The 18,503-nt window shown below is 43.4% G+C and overlaps 1 protein-coding gene across 1 annotated transcript; it reads right to left on the bottom strand.

The window, feature by feature from the left end:
* Positions 1–4,677: 4,677 nt before the first annotated feature.
* On the bottom strand, positions 4,678–18,227 carry si:dkeyp-113d7.10 (zinc finger protein 526). The gene is made up of 4 exons (XM_063222114.1): positions 17,742–18,227; positions 10,273–10,644; positions 7,098–7,436; positions 4,678–6,760 (listed from the first exon to the last, which is right to left on the bottom strand). The coding sequence occupies exons 1-4, from the start codon at positions 18,094–18,096 to the stop codon at positions 6,246–6,248; spliced, it is 1,581 nt and encodes a 526-aa protein (XP_063078184.1). The 5' UTR covers positions 18,097–18,227; the 3' UTR covers positions 4,678–6,245.
* Positions 18,228–18,503: the final 276 nt, after the last annotated feature.

Raw genomic sequence — 18,503 nt, 5'->3', positions numbered from 1 at the left:
CTCACTCCTGTCCAAAAGTAAATGCACATATAAAAAATAATATATTTGTGAAATAGTGTGTAATGTCTTGTGTATTCTGTTTTTCTGTATGCTTGCTGTTGGACACCTTAATTTCCCTTGGGATTAATTGATACGCTCTCTACTAAACAAAAGTATGTGTAGAGAGGACCACTTGGAAAAGAGGCAATGAGACCACCCTAGTAAAATAAAGGAGTAAAAAAAAGCATGTGCCTCTCCAATTTACCATACAATATGGACACCTCCCTCCCCATCTCGCCTCAGTTCCATACACATATTCAACTCACATATTGCATTTATCACAATATGAGCAAAAATGCATTGTGCAATACAGACCTGCTGTGAAATAAGGCAATAATTGTACAAGGTCATGTTACAATATTTTGGTTTTTATTTCCGTTTAATTTCCTTACAGTAAGTACCCATTATCATCTAACATGTATAAAATGAAGACACAAGGCCTACATCATAACATTGTTCCACCAATGTCACATGACATGGAACATCACTAGGGGAGCATTCTGAACACGCCCAAACTTGAAATGGGGGAAAAATGAAATAAAATTGGGTTCATATTTTGGGTATAAAGCATTCACTCATGGCAAAATCTAGCCAAAAAAGTGTAATTCAATGTGTGCATAGTCAATTCACCTTTTGGGGGGCTTTCCATCTCAAAGGTTTCCCATTGTAGATTTTTAGTAAGAAAAACAAAACCAAGTTGTACATCTTTTTGATGAAAAATGGCTTGAAATTAAAACTTTAAAAACCTCTTCTTTGAAATATTTCTCAGAACAAGTTACACGAAAAACAAATATACATATTCAAAATCAATTCCAAAATAAAAACAAAAAATACGTTAGCCTACATTTTGACTACTTTTTAAAAATTCCCTCTTTTTATGTCAGATTCCCTGATTTTATGTCCAATGTGCAAATTTGGTGTACAAGGGTTGAACTATTGAGGAAAAAAGAAATTATAACTACGGTACTATCTTAAGCCCATTTTTTCAGCAAATAGCCAAAATTAATATAAGTCATATGCCTGGAATCGGATGATTGAAAACTCCATCACAACTCTGAAAATTGCTGTAGTTGGAAAAAACAAAACTGAACAAGGTTGTTTGTCTTTGGCCTAACCAAACCAGCCTAATGATACCAGACCAATGCAATCTTACTGTAATGTTAAGACAATTGTAAAGTTTATTATTATTACTCATAAATAATCATAGCCTTCTGATGAAACACCTGGTACGATCAAAGTCTCTATGTCAATGTGACTGAAAAGTAGCATCTATTGCAGTAATAACATCAACAGATGCCACAATCGGTCAAAATGTAAACGTGTTGATAGTTATCAACACATCCTGAGGTAATGGCTGTTCAACAATCCAATTCCACATTAATTCTTGCTAACCAATAACGTGAGGTACTGTGGTTTGTGAGATATACAGAGAAAGTTGAAAGTGCAAGTGGTCGACTGTAAAACAAAAAAGCTTTAAGTGTAGCATTAATACTTGGTATTTGTTGAAAAGCGGGCAGTTAGGAAAACTAAAAAAGCTGATTTACTTAAAAGAGACAAAAAGACACACACACGCACACACACTCAAAGCAAAGTACAAAAGACTATTGCTCCCTAGCTATGTTCAGAAAAATGGTAGAGTAAGTTATATTCGCAGAAGTGCATGCTATAGCATTAGACAAAGCATCTAGAGTAAATAAAAAAGCAATGTTGCCATTATGCCAAAATTCACAGCCATGAATGCATTTCATCTACAAAAAGGCATTTAAATTCACTGGTGTCTGAGGCATACATAGTTCTATACATAACACTGAGGCAACAGAATGATATGAACAACAGGCAAGAGCTTCCCTCTAATAGCCAACAAAGGCACCATGGAATACAGAGAAGAACACGCTGCCACTGGATATGAACATTCAACAAGCAACGTCACCCACTGATTTCTCCAACACAGCCCACACAGACTTCCGGGGCACCCGAGAGAGAAAAGGTGCTGCAATAAGTGCCCACAGAAGAATGCTTTAGGTTCAATCTAGGATTTTCTTTTAGAACAGCTGAAATGGCTCAATGATTATTTACAGATCTCAAGATGTTCTAAATAGAACCTTGGACAGTTCTTTAACGATAAGGACATTTTAACTATTCCATTTAGAACCTCGGTTTCTTTTCTTTCAACATGAAACAAAAAGGATTCAACAAGGGGTAAATGTGCTCGGCTGATGGCTCCCATTAGAGAGCAACCATCTCAAGGTCACCATCAATCATTACTCCACGCTGATACTCTCGTCTACTCAGCATCTTGGTTGGACCACCAAAAAAAGGCAATTTTAAAGGGCTGAAATGTGCTCTTCTGAGAACAGGGGCCTCATTACAGAAACTTCCTAAGTCTGAAATCCTCTTGGGAATGGTATTAAAGACGATTTCCTAACTGAACTTATCCTAAGATAGGAAATTAGCCATTTCAGAACCATCCTACGTAAATTATGAATATCTCAAGTTAGGAGGCACCAAGTTACGAGGCCATGCACCCTGTCCTAAATTCAAATTTCAACCGACAGACATAACCTGACGATGCTGACCATTGTGAATCTAAAAATCAGTGAGGTTGTCCTAACGTTAGATAAGATACTAGGCCAAAGATGAGATAAAAAACAGTCAACTTAGGAGCTGTTTCTGTATCTTTGAGTTCCTATCCTAAATTAGGATGAGCAGTTAGGATTTTGTATGTAACTACGAGGCCCCTGATCTACAGTGGGCTTCTAAAAAAAAAAGACCTCAAGATGGAAGCACGTCTTCTAATGGGAGCCAACCATGAGCACTTTGAACCCTCTGTGATTTTGTCAAGAAATTCTTCAATCCAGATATTGGTACCAAGAAAGAATGAAAGGCTGCAGAGAATCCAATATTGACATGATATGATTTAAGAGAGAGCTAGAATGAGATGATTCTCATTAAACATTTTGCATGTCAAGCCAATGTTTTGTGCTGATGAAATCAGAAACATCACAGCGTGCACTGCATTTCTATTGGTGTCCTTCACCGTTCTGGCGCCACCCATACCATTATGATTGAAAATGTTATCAAATGAAGTATGAAGTAAATTATGTTATTTACAGTGGACTGTTGTCATAAGTTATCACAGGAATTGTAAAACTGGTCCGTAATTTAATCCTGACAGATTTTGTGTAGTCTCATGGGGCCAGGGATGACTTTGGAGTGCACGTCTGGGGACAACTCACTGTAATGCTGGTATGGAGAGGGGGGAGCCTGGCTCACACACTGTCTTCAGCATTTAAAAGATACAGTCAGGTTAAATTAACAAAAGATGCATGAGCTTTTAAAAATCAGACTGTTCTTCTCAAACTGCTCACAGACTTCCAGAGGTGGCTTCTACTCAGCTAAAAGTCCGCAAAAACCTGCTCACATTTACACCTAAAAAGTAGTGATGGTTGTCCCAAGACGTGCGTGTTTTTACAGAGCAGGCGCCATAAGACTGCACAGAGAGAAGTGGATCAGCTATCGCACCTCGTATGGAGGCACTGAGGATTCCAGGAACAGCACCTGACACGAGTGCTGGTCAGCTGCAGACCTGCCACACCTGATCCAAGAGTTAAAATCCAGCTGTGGTTGACAAGAGAATAGCTTAGTATGCCGGTTTGCTCCGAGCACTAGCGCTGCATAGCTCGGCTAGTTGCAAGGTTTAAGGTTGCAGGTGACCACTTGTTTTGGACCAAGTGGGACGCTTCTGAGCCCTGTGAGTGACATCCTGTTAATGTCAGAAGCTGAAACCAAAGCAAGTCCATAATGAGTGCTCTCAGTATAGAAACAAAGTCAAGCTATAGAAGAGCGGATAATACAGTATATAAGTCATATATCTTACATTTGTGAACCGGTAGAAAAAGTGAGGTTTGTTTCCGATCCACTGCCAGGAGTGCCCTTGTAAACGGTGAGATTTTTATAGAACCAAGACCAACAAATTCGCCTCCTGCCATTATTGCACGCCACTGTTGGCGTCTTTATAATTCCCTGAAAATGAGGTATTGGGTGAAACTGACTACATCCTTCCTACTTCTCCTATGCTAGCAACAAAAGCTCTGTAAATAAGAGGTAGGGCACCCGTAGCAGTGGAAGAGGACAAAACTATGTTGGTTTGTACTGAAGGTAAAATGGTTGCCCCAGAATGCTGGGGAAGGGACATGCCCATTTATTTTCCAAATCACACATTTTCCTCCCAGATTTGTGAAAAGTGTGTGCTTTGGAGAAAACAAATAGCTTATATGTTCCAGTGACCTTTAATACACCTGGGTGTTATATTTCAAGGTTGTGTTTGGCTTGGTTGAATCAGTTTGCCTACGTATAACTTGTGCACAGGACAGGCAGAAGTTGCAGCTTCCTCGTGCAGCTGTTCAAAGTAGGCAGTGGCGAATTTGAACCTCCAGACACTACAAGCATATTGAGAGTATAGGAAGACACTGTATGCAACCCCCAGGGACTCTGCCTGGAGGAAATCATTATGTTTTGCCTTTTTTGTTGTCATCTCAGAAAGAGTGCATGCCTCTGGGAAAAACCAGTGGAAAGGCAGAAGGAAACCTGAAACTGATCAGGATTTGAAAGTAAGCACCCATGTCCCACCCAACCCCACCCAAAATTGAGAAACAGAAATATAAAAACAAACAAAAAACAATGCTCATTTAAGCACTAAAGAGAGACGCAAAGAAGACAAAGGTTCTTGACTCTACATCAACAAGACCGCAGACGACAGCATGTCACCTCAGCGACCGCTGAAGATACAGTAGCATTTCTTCGAGCCTGTTGTAGTCATGTTCACTTTTCGTTTTACCCCTTTAGACTTCTTCGTTGTGCCTCATGTCTGGGGTTTGTTGACTTCCGTCAAATATACACAACAAACTACAATTCTTGTGCAGCCCCAGCAGTTGCTGTGGGGGTCCTTGAATGGCCAAGTCAGTCATAGAGATATCACAGGCCATCTACTAAATCCATGGCCAGTATACAGTTGTGCTGTGTAGCCAAGCACTTCACAAATTGGAAAAAAAGGAGGAAAAAAAAGAAAAAAAGTGTTCCCTTTCATCCAAGTTAGCATGTGAAATTCTGTTATTTATGAGGTATTTCTGCTCCATACAAAAAAAAAGTTGTTTGTGTCATTGGCGACTGTAAAAAGTGGATTGTGTATTTTACTACAATTAATAGAAATCCCTGGTTCATTCAATAATATTGTTATAATATCACATTCAGAGGTGGGCAACAAAAAACATGTCAATGCCTCTGTACATGGCTAATGTTAACTCCATTGCTGACTTTTCCCTCTGTAGGCACATATGCCTTGTCAAATGTAAGTCACAGCTATAAAGCTGTGCTACTGGAGATGGCAAACGTGATTCACATTCATTTTTTAAACTGTGCTACTTCAACTTTTGGAAAGCCACTGTGAACACTGTGAGAACAATTCACAAACAAGAGTGACTCTTTGTTTTGAGGCAAATGAGACCTGTACGGCCTATAGGGAATTATTTGATTACGAAAAACGAAATCAAGCACGCGTCAAACGCCATATACTAGGTACACTTTTTGGGCCATTTGTTTTAGTAAGGGGGGACGAAAATAGAGATTTTGTTTAAGATTTGGAATCTTTCATTCTTGCATTCTTCCCTCTCTTAAAAAGGTCACTTCATTGCCCATCCTTTCATGGCACTAAGCCATGATTCCTCCTGTGCTTTCATGCACATTACTTTTAAATGGCCATGTCTCACATTGCTATTCCACTTGGCAGCATCAGAATCTACGACTTTGACACTGGTGGCATTTTAGCAGGCTCCAAATGATTAAAAAAAAAATAGAAAAACAAAAAAAGTCACAGCAGGTAGCATTGAACTCCTAACACCAATCCGCTCCAAAGAACAGAGTACCTTAGCAGAAGACAAAAATAGGGCTGTGTTCTTCTGCTCCCAGGGCAAAATGGTGCAAGGCTCACTTCATCCTCAGGAAAGCACTTCACCGTCATTTTGCCATACGTTGCTCTCTCCCTCTCATTTTCTCCTTTTCTTTTACATGTGTGGAGACGCACAAAACTCACAGTTAGATGTAAAAACAAAAACAAATAATAAAAAAACAAACAAAACAAACAAAAAACACTGTAAAAGTTAACCTCTGTGGATTTTTCCTTTTTTTTGAACTTTTGTGTTGGTTGGCCCTCAGTGCTGAGGGTCTCGTCGTCCTCTGGTGTGGTGTTCGCGGTGTGTGCGCAGGTGGGCCTGCAGCCGGGACGTGTGTGTAAAGCGCTTGCCGCACTCCGAGCAGCGGAGGGCTGAGCCCAGCTCATGTGTCTGCTGGTGAGCCTTCAGCAGGTGTGCCCGGGCGAAGCGCTTCCCGCACTGCTTGCAGCCGTGCGACTTCCTGGCAGGTCCCCGGGGGGGGCCTCTGGGTGAGAAACAGTGGTCCGTGTCTGAACTTTTGTCCCCTTCGTCTTCCTCCTCTTCTTCCATCTCTTCCTCCTCCTCCGCTACAACCTCTTCTTCTGCTGTCAGGGTGGGAGGGGTGGCGGTGGGCCCTGGAGAGATGGCTGTTTCAAAGGCCTCGGTAGTGCTGCCAGGAGCCTCGGAGAGCACAGGTAGCCCCTCGCTCGACTCTTCGTCGCCCTCTAGCAGCTGGGAAGGGAGTGTCAGCAGCCTGTGCAGCATGGAGGGGGATGTCAAATCAGGCACGCCACCTAGAGGAGAGAAGGGGAGGAAGGAAAGAAGGAAGAGAAGGAAGAAAGAAATAAAGAAAGAAAGAAAGAAAGAAAGAAAGAAAGAAAGAAAGAAAGAAAGAAAGAAAGAAAGAAAAAAAAGTCAGTATGTTTCTAGTGTAAGTAGTACTAAACATCATGTGACCTCATTTAATTAAAATCAATGCACTGATCTTTCCAGTCAAACGTGTTATGTCATGCGGCCTACGAGCCTGATCTAATATCACCAACGTTGCCAAAGCTTTGGTTCCAAAACAGCCCAAAGCAACAGTCAACACCGTTTTGTGGAGCTCAGTCGTTTTGTTTGTGTGCGGCTCACCTGTGGGGCTGCTGACCACGGGGACCGTCTGATGTTCGGGGGGTGGGGATAGCACCTCGAGGTCTTCCGGCTGCAGCCACTGGGACTGGCCCGTGTTGGGTTCTCTGGGGCCGGTGGGGGGCAGGGTGGGCTGCAGGGTCTCGCGGATGAGGGCGTCGATGCCCGAGGCCTGGCCCGGACCGAGCGGGCTGAGCGCGATGTCGGCATTGCCCTCGGCCTTCACCACCGACGCCACCTCTTTGATGTGCCACGCGTCGCTGCACCACTTCTGACCAAAGACCTTGTCCAGGATGGGCACCCAGTCCTGAGCCACGGCTAACACTTTCTGCTTGTCTGTGTCTGTTGAAAACATCACACACAAAACGCACCAGACAGGGATGTTAGGCACGATTTTTTTGGATTTTATAGAAAATGTTATACAGTATTTTTTTGTATACTATATTTTGTATTAAATGTTTTTTGGGCTTTTCACCTTTGGGCCTTAGCCATTTCAGCCGTGACCAATAACATGACTAATATTATTATGCTAGGGTCGCTAAATCGACACACTAGACAAGCTGCATCACGGCATGCCACCATTTAGCCAGTAAATCACCTTCAGGTCTAGAAAAACACGTTTGAGGTTTGAGCACACATTTGGAGACTAGGTTTTTTGGCAGTTTGGAAGCATGCTATGAATGCCTTTATTGTGACCAGAGCTAAAAATGCAACAGTACGCTGGTTCTCCCTGTGAACATTCGTCGCAGACAGGTTTAAACATGAGATGCGCTGTCTGTCTTCAGTCTCGACTGAACCAAAATGCTGAGTACATTTTTCTTACACAGCGACCTTTGGCATGAAAATGCTCAGTCACATATAGAGTAAATTACGCATACGCACGCATGCACACGCACGCATATGCTGGCCCACGCACGCACATGTATGCACACGCACACGCATGCCCACGCACACACATGAATGCACACGCACACACTTTCTATGTAAACAGTGGCTGGCTGCTATATGTCCTTGCCTGTACATGGCAAGACTACATGAGCCATACTATACAGTGGCCATAAGACGTCAGATATGACAACACAAAGGCAGGAGTGTCAAAGCCAGTTTGTTCATGTTCTTTTTTTTAACCCCGGAGCGCTGGGAGGAGGGAGGGGGCGACTACAGGAATGAGGCAGGTGGAACACGGTGACATTGGTTCCACAGTTACCAAACAGGAGAGAGGGAGAGAGAGAGAGAGAGAGAGAGAGAGAGAGAGAGAGAGAGAGAGAGAGAGAGAGAGAGAGAGAGAGAGAGAGAGACATGTGGTTTTGCATGTTGGCGTTGGCGTACAGGGTGACTGTTCCAACAACTAGGTCAGCTATATGGCAAGACCGTAGTTAATTGTTAACCCCAAAGACAGAGCCTGGGCAAACTATAGCTCGCAAACTTAACATCTCAAGGCGACAAAAGTACCCTTAAGTCCCAGACACCCTGTGGGCACATGAAACTGGGCCCAGGGCCAAATCCAACCAGAGGCCATACAACTAAGCTTTTGTTACACCTTCCTTTATAACACACTATGGTATACATTCACTCAAGATAGGTAAACCTGACTTAATGGGGTAAAAGTCCTGCCGCCATGTTGGTTGTACCTGTTCTAGATAACAGGTGATCACCAATTAGCAGCTGATACGTCTGGCTCCAATGTGGTGCCAATTTGCATCTTATCTGTTTATTTAATTGTTATAAAATAGACATGGGGTGGCCTTTCACCCTAAATGTTGCTTACTGACACACAAACGTGCACTCATAAAAACATATACTGTAAATTGTAAAATATTTTTGAAGCAAAGGCCCATAATTGTCAACATTTTTCAACATTTCAACAAATTTCATTTACAGCGGCATCACCAAAGTTGTGAATTTCTTGCAGAAAAAAACCCTGTTGGCAAAACAAATGCAGCCTTTCAGAGCAGGTAGCTTATCCATGTGATAATGTGCTCTCTGTGCTATCAGTATGGGCCAAAGGTTAACGCTGGCATATAGGCTACCATCACCACATGTCCAAGCCTGTAGTCAGATGATGTAACTGAAAGCGTGATGAGTGATCTACTGTACCTCACGTCAGTGTCGTTGGAACTGCTTGTTGTTTAAAAAGTACATTCCCATGCATGTCATGGCAACAGGGAGGGGGCTTAGACTGTGGAGTGGAGTCCCACTCTCTAAAGTCGGCATTGGCTGAAAAATGTGTTAGACCTGTGGTGCAGATGGTACCGCAGATGACATGACTTACCGTTTACGGTAAAAATAAAAAAAATTATAGATTATACATTTATAATCTATAAATGTATCAGATAAGAAAACTGCTATGGAATTACAAAGACTCTTAACCCCTTTGTGCAGAGCCTCACCTAACGTTATTGTCACCAAGATTCTAACGTCCAAGTATTAATCTGTTACGTACCCTCTTACTAGTGCAGATAGGGTCGCCGGCGGGCCAATTCATTATTGAAAATACTGAAATACATCATAACAATGTTGCTATGACATTACAGAGAGCCTTAAATAGCAGATTAAGACATGGCCATCATAATTTTGGTGACAGTAGGGTTATAACATCAGCTCTGCGCTAAGGGCTCAAGGCTCTCTCGTCACAGTCATTGCAAAGTAATTATAATGTAACTATAATTGTTGTCTTTTCGGCAGAGAGTGACCAGGCCCACTGGTGGGCCCATCTGCACAAAAAGACTACATAAGAAAGCGAAAGCCCAAGTGGGAAATTCCGACCCCCATCGTCATTGTGACACAGCACTCCACAGCACACAAGTGTGCACTGCACACTGCACACAACGAAGTTGCATTTATGCTTCACCCGTGCAAGGGGGCAGCCCCCAATGGCTACACAAGGGAGCAGTGCGGCGTGACGGTAGTACCATGCTCAGGGTACCTCAGTCATGGAGGAGGATGCGGGAGAGCACTGGTTAATTACTCCCCACACCAACCTGGCGGGTCGGTAGTCGAACCGGCAACCTTTGGGCTACAAGTCTGACGCCCTAACCGCTCACCCATGACTGCCCTATGAGATGATACCATTACAATTTTGACCACAACAAGCGTAAAATGGAGGCTCTGCATGAAAGGGTTGACAGACACCAAAAGGCACAACAAAATGGTCAACAGTACTCTCTTGTGTACCCACCATTTGTGGCGTCGTTTGCAACCTGCTGTTTGGCTCGGGTGATTTTGGCAGCACGTTCGGAGACTCTGGGCACCTCTTGGCGTGTGCCTTCCGAACTTCCCGGCGAGTCGGAATCATTGTCGTTGTCCGACTCCCTCTTCCCCGTGGTGACGCCGCCGCGCTTCTCCTCCACGGCACTGTCGCTTTTGCTGCCAGAGTCGCTGTCGTTGCGACACTTCTTTCCCGTCCGCAGCAGCCGATTGCTCAAGGAGTCGTTCTCGTGCTCCACCTTGGTCATCTCCAGGACCAGGTCGTCAAAGCTGTCCTCCACGATCTTAGTCAGCTCAGTCACAGCAAACTCCAGCACCTGTTCCATCACCGCTTTCAGCTGACCTGGTAGGAAGAGATGGGGAAAAGATGTGCGTAATGATAAAGAGTGTTAGATTCTTTGCATTTGTAAAGAAAAATCAAAAAGGAAAAAAAACACATATATCTCTGTACCAATGACTGACGGAAAACCACAGGTCTAATTTCAGTTCATGGGCCTGACGGGACACATTTTTCCTCCTTTTTCCTGCTTCCTCTAACTGGGAGCTCACATGACATGCATAACTTTCAAAGTTAAAAGAAACCTCAGTCCCTCCACCTTGTAGTGAGCTTTGCATGTGTGAAGCTGGGGAGGAGGGGCCTGGTGCACAGCGACACTATATACCACTGCTGCGTTGTTCGGTATGTGTGAGCAGGATTGACATTTGCCTGATGGTAAATGCTGGGGTACAACATGGTGTTTCACTGTAGTCTCTGCAAACTCTCAGATTTAAAAATGTATGTGGAACTGAACAAGATAGGAGATTCATTGGTAAATTCTGTGGGTTAAGCATGAGCACTGTTAATCTCCTTAGCATATGCTGAGGACACCGGCTGGGATGACCTCAAAAGGCACCAGTATCCTCTCAATAAATGTACACTCAAATAGGATACACTTGATATAGCTTACACTACGGCGCACATGTTTGGGGGTCACCCTAATACTTTCCATTTTTTTCTATTGAATAGCTTGAAATGGTACAAGGTAAGTACTGAACAGCCAAAAGTGAAAAAAAAAATGTTTGATACCAATCAAATTGGTTAAAGAGTCCAAATCAAACCAACCTGTATTACATATTTTACATAGCAATACATGTTTTAATCCATTTTTCAACATTCATTTCTGTGTGTTATTAGAGAATGCATGGAGCCATTGGAAAGCCTAATTCCTGTCCTTTCCAAAGGTAGGTGCATGTCATTTGTGGCTTTGCCACCTCGACAACAAATTCTAGTCAAAGTAGCTGTATAAAGTTCTAGCCATCTGAATGAACGTAATGGGGCCTGTTATTATGAATTCACCACTGAACCATGCTTCAGTGTACAGACAAGTTCCATACATCATTTGAAAGCTTAGATCGCCTTCTTTCAAATGATATGTATAACATCTAACAATGTATGGCTCGAAGGGAGCAGACATCCACTTTTTCGTGCACGGGGCTCATAAAGCTCATTGGGTGGTGGCGGGAGATTCTGGACAACAACTGTTGTAGAACTGGCCATTATTATTGCCACACGTGTCTACACTTTGATTAGTCAAACATTAGGGATACATTATGGCCTATTCTGTGCAGAGCTTTAAATAATGTCAAATGTAATTAATTGTAATGTATTGTCTATGCAATTATTCCACAACTACTTTTTTCTGTATACTGTTTTATGAATTCATTTAAGAGAAAAAAGACGCAATAAACGGATTTAAACCAGAACTAAAATTGAAATGGAATAAGCTATACTGTCAAAAAAAAGTATTATGGGAGGAAAGTGTGGTGACCTCAAGCTTTTGATCAGTATATCGTCATGACATGTCATTTTAATACAAAAGATATACGGTATACCCATCAAACTATTTAACGATTTTGAATCATCATATCCTAACATGCATTAGTATTCATCCATCACCCAAACCTAAGCTTAAATGTAATGCTAATGCTACTATGCATTGGTAATGTCAGTAGGCCTACCCAAAGACATTTTTTTCATCCCTTTCAGAGATCCTGGCCAGTGAACTGGGGATTTGGTTGGCTTACATAATTCTTGCAGCGTCATAAGACACTCCAAATATCATCCCAAAAGTTACGCAACATCATCAGACACTTTACAACAGAACAGAACACTGAATTTAAAAAGAAAATTAAGTGTCTTCAACCCAAAATTATTCTGTTCCCATCACCACTAATAACAATACTGATACTATTGTGCTATTAAACACTATTTAGCTTTTGAGAGTCAATTGGTCTTTTTGTTGGTAATATACTATAATGTTTATGGATACCATAATAAGTAAGGGTTAACGTTCGGCGAGAAGGTCGCTACCGTGGAATAGCAGCACGACAGAGAGAATCTTTAGACCCCGACGCGGAGCGGAGGGGTCTTGTTCTCTCTGAAGTGCTGCTATTCCACAAAGCGACCGACTCGCCGAAAGTTAACCCGCTTATTATATGGATATACTTAAATGATTCACACATGCGGGGACATTTCTTTAGACCTATTTAATGTTAAGATGGTTGCTGCGCAAAACAAAACAGTGCCGTTGTGGAACACCGCTAGGCAACAGCTAGGTAGGCTAGCCAGGACAACAGGTGTTGTCTATTAGGCCTACAGCAGCTGATTAGAGTGACAAAAGACCGGACCCCCTGCGGAGTGATATGAAACATTGGCTTTAGCCACTGACTTGTATACAAGCCAGTGGCTTTAGCAGTGAACGTCTTGTTGCCATTGACAGCGGTAGCCAGGACAACGGGTGCTGTCTATCACAGCAGCTGATTAGTCTTGTTGAAAAGTCGCTTTAGCAGTGAAAAGTCTTGTTGCCATTGACAGCGGTCTGCTATAGACCAACCCGTCCGTTATCGAAAAATAACAGACGTCCGAACGTTGGGGAGCCCCGTTGAAATGAATGGAGCATTCGACAGATGACGTCACAACCATATAATAATAACAATTAACAGACCTCACCACATGCATCACTAAGGAGAGATATTGGACTTCCGTATTCCTTTCTTTGAAACATAACCCATGGGCATACCCTGCTTAAAGGAGAATTTAAGTCAATTTCAACATGCAGTTGTATTTCTCCCTCTACCCTTCACCTGTCCGTCACCCGAGGACACAAAAAAAATTTTTTCGGTAAGATCTTTTTCATCCAAGATCTTGGCCAGCTAATGGGGGTATGGATCTATACATCTTGTAAGAAACGTATCTTAAATATTGGTTCTGTTGCATAACATGATATTTGGAGCATGTTGAGACGTTCCAAATGATATGTAAGCAGTGCCATACAACCATTACCTGGCCAGGTTCTTAGAAAGGGTTGAGAAAAAAAATATGACTCTTCGGGCACTGTCATGTCAAGGCTGGAGTGAGAATAACGACTGCATGTTCACATTGGCCATAATTTCCCTTTCTGTAGACGTTCATAAACCAGGTTCATACTACAGTGGCTTACAATGTGGCCTCTCCCCACAGTTCCTTCAAACAACCTGTACAATGATTATCCTGTATACAAATGGTATGTGCATTACTAGCAGTGCAATACACATTTAGCAATACTTCACTGAAAAGAGTTCATCTTTTAGTGCAACTGTACAAGGTACAGCGCAAGTACATAATGTTACACATTATAACATACTTTGTTACACTGTATCTAATTAATTCAACAGGGGCAGTAAGTTATAATAAATTGTAATGACCTTTACAGGTCATTTGCAGTGTATCTGAATGTAAGAACAATGTAATATGATGTACTTCAACTGCACTTTGGGATTATGGCTGGTTTATGTGTAACTGAGGTCATCCTGAGAGGTCCAGACCCAGTGTCTTGAACCAGTGCGGCCTCACAACAAACTCCACTATGGGAGGGAGGTGTCAGTAGTGTATATGCATGAGGCGTTGGGAGGGTGGTTTACTAATATTCTATGCCGAGCGCAGCTGGCTGGCATCTGCTACATACAGTGTGTACAGTGATGATAAAACTGTTTTGCCTTAACTCAAGATGATGTTGTACAAGCACCAAAGAAGAATTGAGAGCAACTACCTTTTTTGAAGGTCTGCCTTTACAAAATGCCTCACACAAAAAACCTGGTTTATTCTTTTTGTTTACCGTAATGACTCTAGTGAGTTTGAGCTTCCAACACCAGAGTCAGAGCACTGCAGGATCGAAATGTATTGAAGACCGAGTAAATTTAAACATTCCCCCACACAACACATACAGTATTTCAAAAGCAATCCTTCACTGCAACACAAAGAACAATGTCCAGAGCTATACTTTCCCACTACACAAGTTAAGTTAAAATAGCCTCCCAAATACATAGAGTCAAACAAAGTCTACTCATTGTCCACAGTCTGGCCTGGCAGTGAACACAAAGCTAAAAGACAACCACATACTGTAGGCCCGTAGTTTTTATTTACTGCAGTCATATCATCATTGCAATGTTCTGCACTGCTATCGCTTGTTGTTTTGGTAATATTATGCAGCCCTGAAGCACCAGCCAGTGTCTGGGGCCTGGCCGTGGTTAGAACGAATGTGGCCGGCATCTGCGCATGGCAGCGTGGCCAAAAACCGTGGCTCGAGATCCCACACCCGTCCCGTCCCGTCCTCTGGTCCCCTTTGGAATGTTAAGTGAAACCCTGGGCAAAATTATAGGACTTTATCACAGATGTTATTATGGTGACTTTCTCTCCCGGTCTCTCTCTCCTTCATTGTCTCTTACATATCTAATCCAACTTAATCGCCAGGTTAGATGATTGTTGTGCTTTTCGAAGGGAAATAAGTTGGACTTCAATTTTAAAAGCTGTTAGAATCGACACCCTCATTTTACAATGTGCAAGTTGACCTCGTAAAACCAACCAACACACTGGTGGACTTGAGGAAAGGGGTGGAACAAACCAGCATTCTCTATTTCTTCCACATTCTGCCGTTTTCCCAATGATAAAATACTTTTGCTCACTTTGTGTTTTCTTTGTTTCTGCCCTTAAATCCCTTGTTATAAGCCTGGATGCCTCATGCCGTGCCATGAGTCTGCACTTCCCTCCGAATTTGGCATGTTCGTGACTGCCAGGGCAGACTGGCACGGACGGGCTGTGGGCTTTGCCATCTTTGGCTCTTCCTCTTGCAGCTGCCTGAAACCACTGGCTCTGATGCAATCGTGCCAAGGTGGCTTACAGGATCTGCATACATGCCCCATCAGATTACTGACACATCAGTGCCGTCCGTGAACAAGTCTTTGCATTTTGGATGGAGAGGTGTGTGTGTGTGTGTGTGTGTGTGTGTGTGTGTGTGTGTGTGTGTGTGTGTGTGTGTGTGTGTGTGTGTACGTTGGACTATGTTTGTCCGTATGTGCGTCCGACTGCAAGTGTATGCGTGTTTGTGTTTGTCAGTTTGTCTGTGTGTGTACAAGCATGCTATTTAGCTGTACTTGTCCGTATGTGCCGTCCGAGTGTGCGAGTGTTTGTGTCAGTTTGTGTGTTTGTGTGTGTGTGTGTGTCTGTCAGCCTGCATTTGTCCGCATGCGTTGTCTGAGTGCAAGCGGGTGGGTGTGTCTCTGAACTGGCTTGCCCTCAAGTATTCCGACCGCACCAAATATGCGTGAAGATTATTGAAATGACTGCTCCGACTCGATAATCTGAAAAACACACACATCGGGATTATTGTTTAAGGGCAGTTAACTCCTTCCTGGAGTGAGAACAGGGGGCCCAAAGGAACTAGGAGGCAATTATGAGGCCTGTTGGGGCTCGCCACAGGGGCGACCGATAATCAAGAAACAAGGGGAGAGAGAGGTTTGATCAGCCATGGGCAGTTCCTCATTTCCTGAGGTTGCAATGTTCCAATGTGTGCAAGAATTTCAAGATTCCACCGGCACAATAGTCACAGGGGAGTGAGTAGGTAAGCTTCGTCGTCGTGGCCAGGAATTGTTCAGGTCACAAAATCAAACGTGTCAAAGTGTAAAACACACACACACACACAGACAGACACACAAACAAAGACAGACACACACACAAACACAGGACCCGGCCGTAATCAAAATCAGCCACTCCCTGAAAGTCACTGTGTACAACCCAAAATGGACGCTGCCGTGTATCTCAAGGGATGCAAGTGTGGGAACAAGACAAGTATGGGCTTTAATTACAACACTAACTTTAGACCCTTTACACTCAATTGCGGGAGAAACTTTTGTCTGTTGCTGTGGGTCTCCCCGGCGTTGACCGACAGCGAGGACAATGGCGTTTATGGATGGACTGAGAGGGTGTCCGCACCTCATGCTCCCATCCCGCATCCCCTCTCTTGACCTGGCCCACCCCACCCTGTTTTGCGCCTGATCGTGTCTGCATGGATGGGTGGGTGTGGTTTGGTCCTGGTAGTCTTATTGGCTGATTTATTGGGGGGAAAGTCACCCCTTTCCTTGCTGCCTACTGTTACTACAGAGAGAGGCAGGGCAGCGCTTAAGCAGGCAGACACTCCACAACAATGGCGTCACTGCTCAGACCCACCACTAACAACAGTCACAACATGCCCCCTAATCTGCACTGCAGCATGTGTGTGTGTGTGTGTGCGTGTGTGTGTGTGTTACCCTTGTTTGAATGAGCCTTTGAATGTTTCTGAGAGACAGGCAGACTACAAAAGAATGTTTAATATAGACCAAAGTGAGTCCAGCTCAGAAGCCTTTTCCCCCATTCAGAGTGCGTTTCCGACACAATAATAAACAGTCTCTCCAACTGAAGCACTATTTCTATTCTGCAGTGACCCCTGGCCACATCACCATTTGAAACACAATAACACTGACCATGGAGAATGCTGTCTCACAGACAATACATGAGATGGCTACTTCCGTCCTCAGACCATTACACCCTATTGCACTGTGTGCAAGACTTTCAATGTTTTCATCTTGAGACATCCTCGTCAGCATACCTGTTTTTGAAAGTATTTTTGTAATAAATATAGATCTAGCCAGTATTTTCCACGACGAAAGAGGAAGAAGAAATGCCTGGTAAGCAGATAATGGTGGCTGAAAAGGGGGTGTGTTGCCATGTGTACTAAACACCTAGCTAGCTCCGTGATTCTCCATGAACTCATAAAACGAAATGTCTGCGCGGCACAGAAACATGCGTCATTCATTCCTCGACTGTGTTTAATATGGCGTTTAACAAGCACAAATGATTAAATAACAAGGGAGCTATAATCTAGGCACGCTTATGATAACTTCCCCCTCCTTCCGTCTGCTGTGTTGTTTGTGTCGTGTTTTTGGTCCCAGTCATTATAGGCTAGTAGAAATTTGGGTACGATGTTTGGAAAGGACGCGCTAGCAACCAAGAGGGAAAGTATAGTTTTATGATTGTGGAGGGTGTCACATTCACAATTCATGTTGACATTTTGAAAGCTTGTCTTACGAACTGTTGGCAAATAACCTTACCCACTGCTCGTCCTTTTTGCTCAATCCTGAGAGCGTCTGCCTGCATGCTGCGCTCTCGACTTGGGCTGGGGGTGTGTTGCTCCGGCTTTGTTTCCTCGCTGGCCATAGTCGTTTCTCTCCCGCCTTTGAAAGTGGCAGGTTTGCCATGTCTTTTTACATTACATTCAGAGTCTGTCGACTGCAGCTTCAGCCTCAGTCGTTGGTTTTCTTGGTCCTTTGCAGTCGTTTCCATCAACATAGAATTCAAGGTGGCACCAACAGTCTTGGTTATTTCCTGAACGGCGAGTTGCACTACCTGCTCCAGTGCAGATTCGAGTTGGCCTTGGAAAAACGAAATATACAGCGCGCCGTTCATGTTGTTGTCCGCTTTGTCGGAAGACCTCTTTCATTATTCCCCACTCCCCGAAAAAAAAGAAAAATAGAGAACTCAATACACAACTGATTGAAATGAAGAACTACCTCCTCTTTCAACGCATCATGTGTACTCCCCTTAGCCTGGCTCTCGCGAGACCCCTAGTGCTTCGTGCATCTTCGTTACACTTCGTGAGCATCTGAGTGAGAGCCAGGTTATACTCCCCTTGGATGCTACCGTACTGTCCCTTGTGAAGACGCACAGCTATTCCTACAATCTCCTACCAATTTCAAGGTTTCTGCAGCATGGTCCTCTAGCAGTTGAACGCCATTTTGGCCCATAAGAACTTTCCTTTACAGTGAATCATCTTTATTCACAGCCAGTAACGTGAAGACAGGCGAGAACGGACA

The sequence above is a fragment of the Engraulis encrasicolus genome, chromosome 2 (genome assembly GCF_034702125.1).
Source record: "Engraulis encrasicolus isolate BLACKSEA-1 chromosome 2, IST_EnEncr_1.0, whole genome shotgun sequence".
Taxonomy (NCBI): Eukaryota; Metazoa; Chordata; class Actinopteri; order Clupeiformes; family Engraulidae; genus Engraulis; species Engraulis encrasicolus.
Note: the sequence above shows the minus strand (reverse complement) of the source record. Positions and strands in the feature narration are given on the sequence as shown.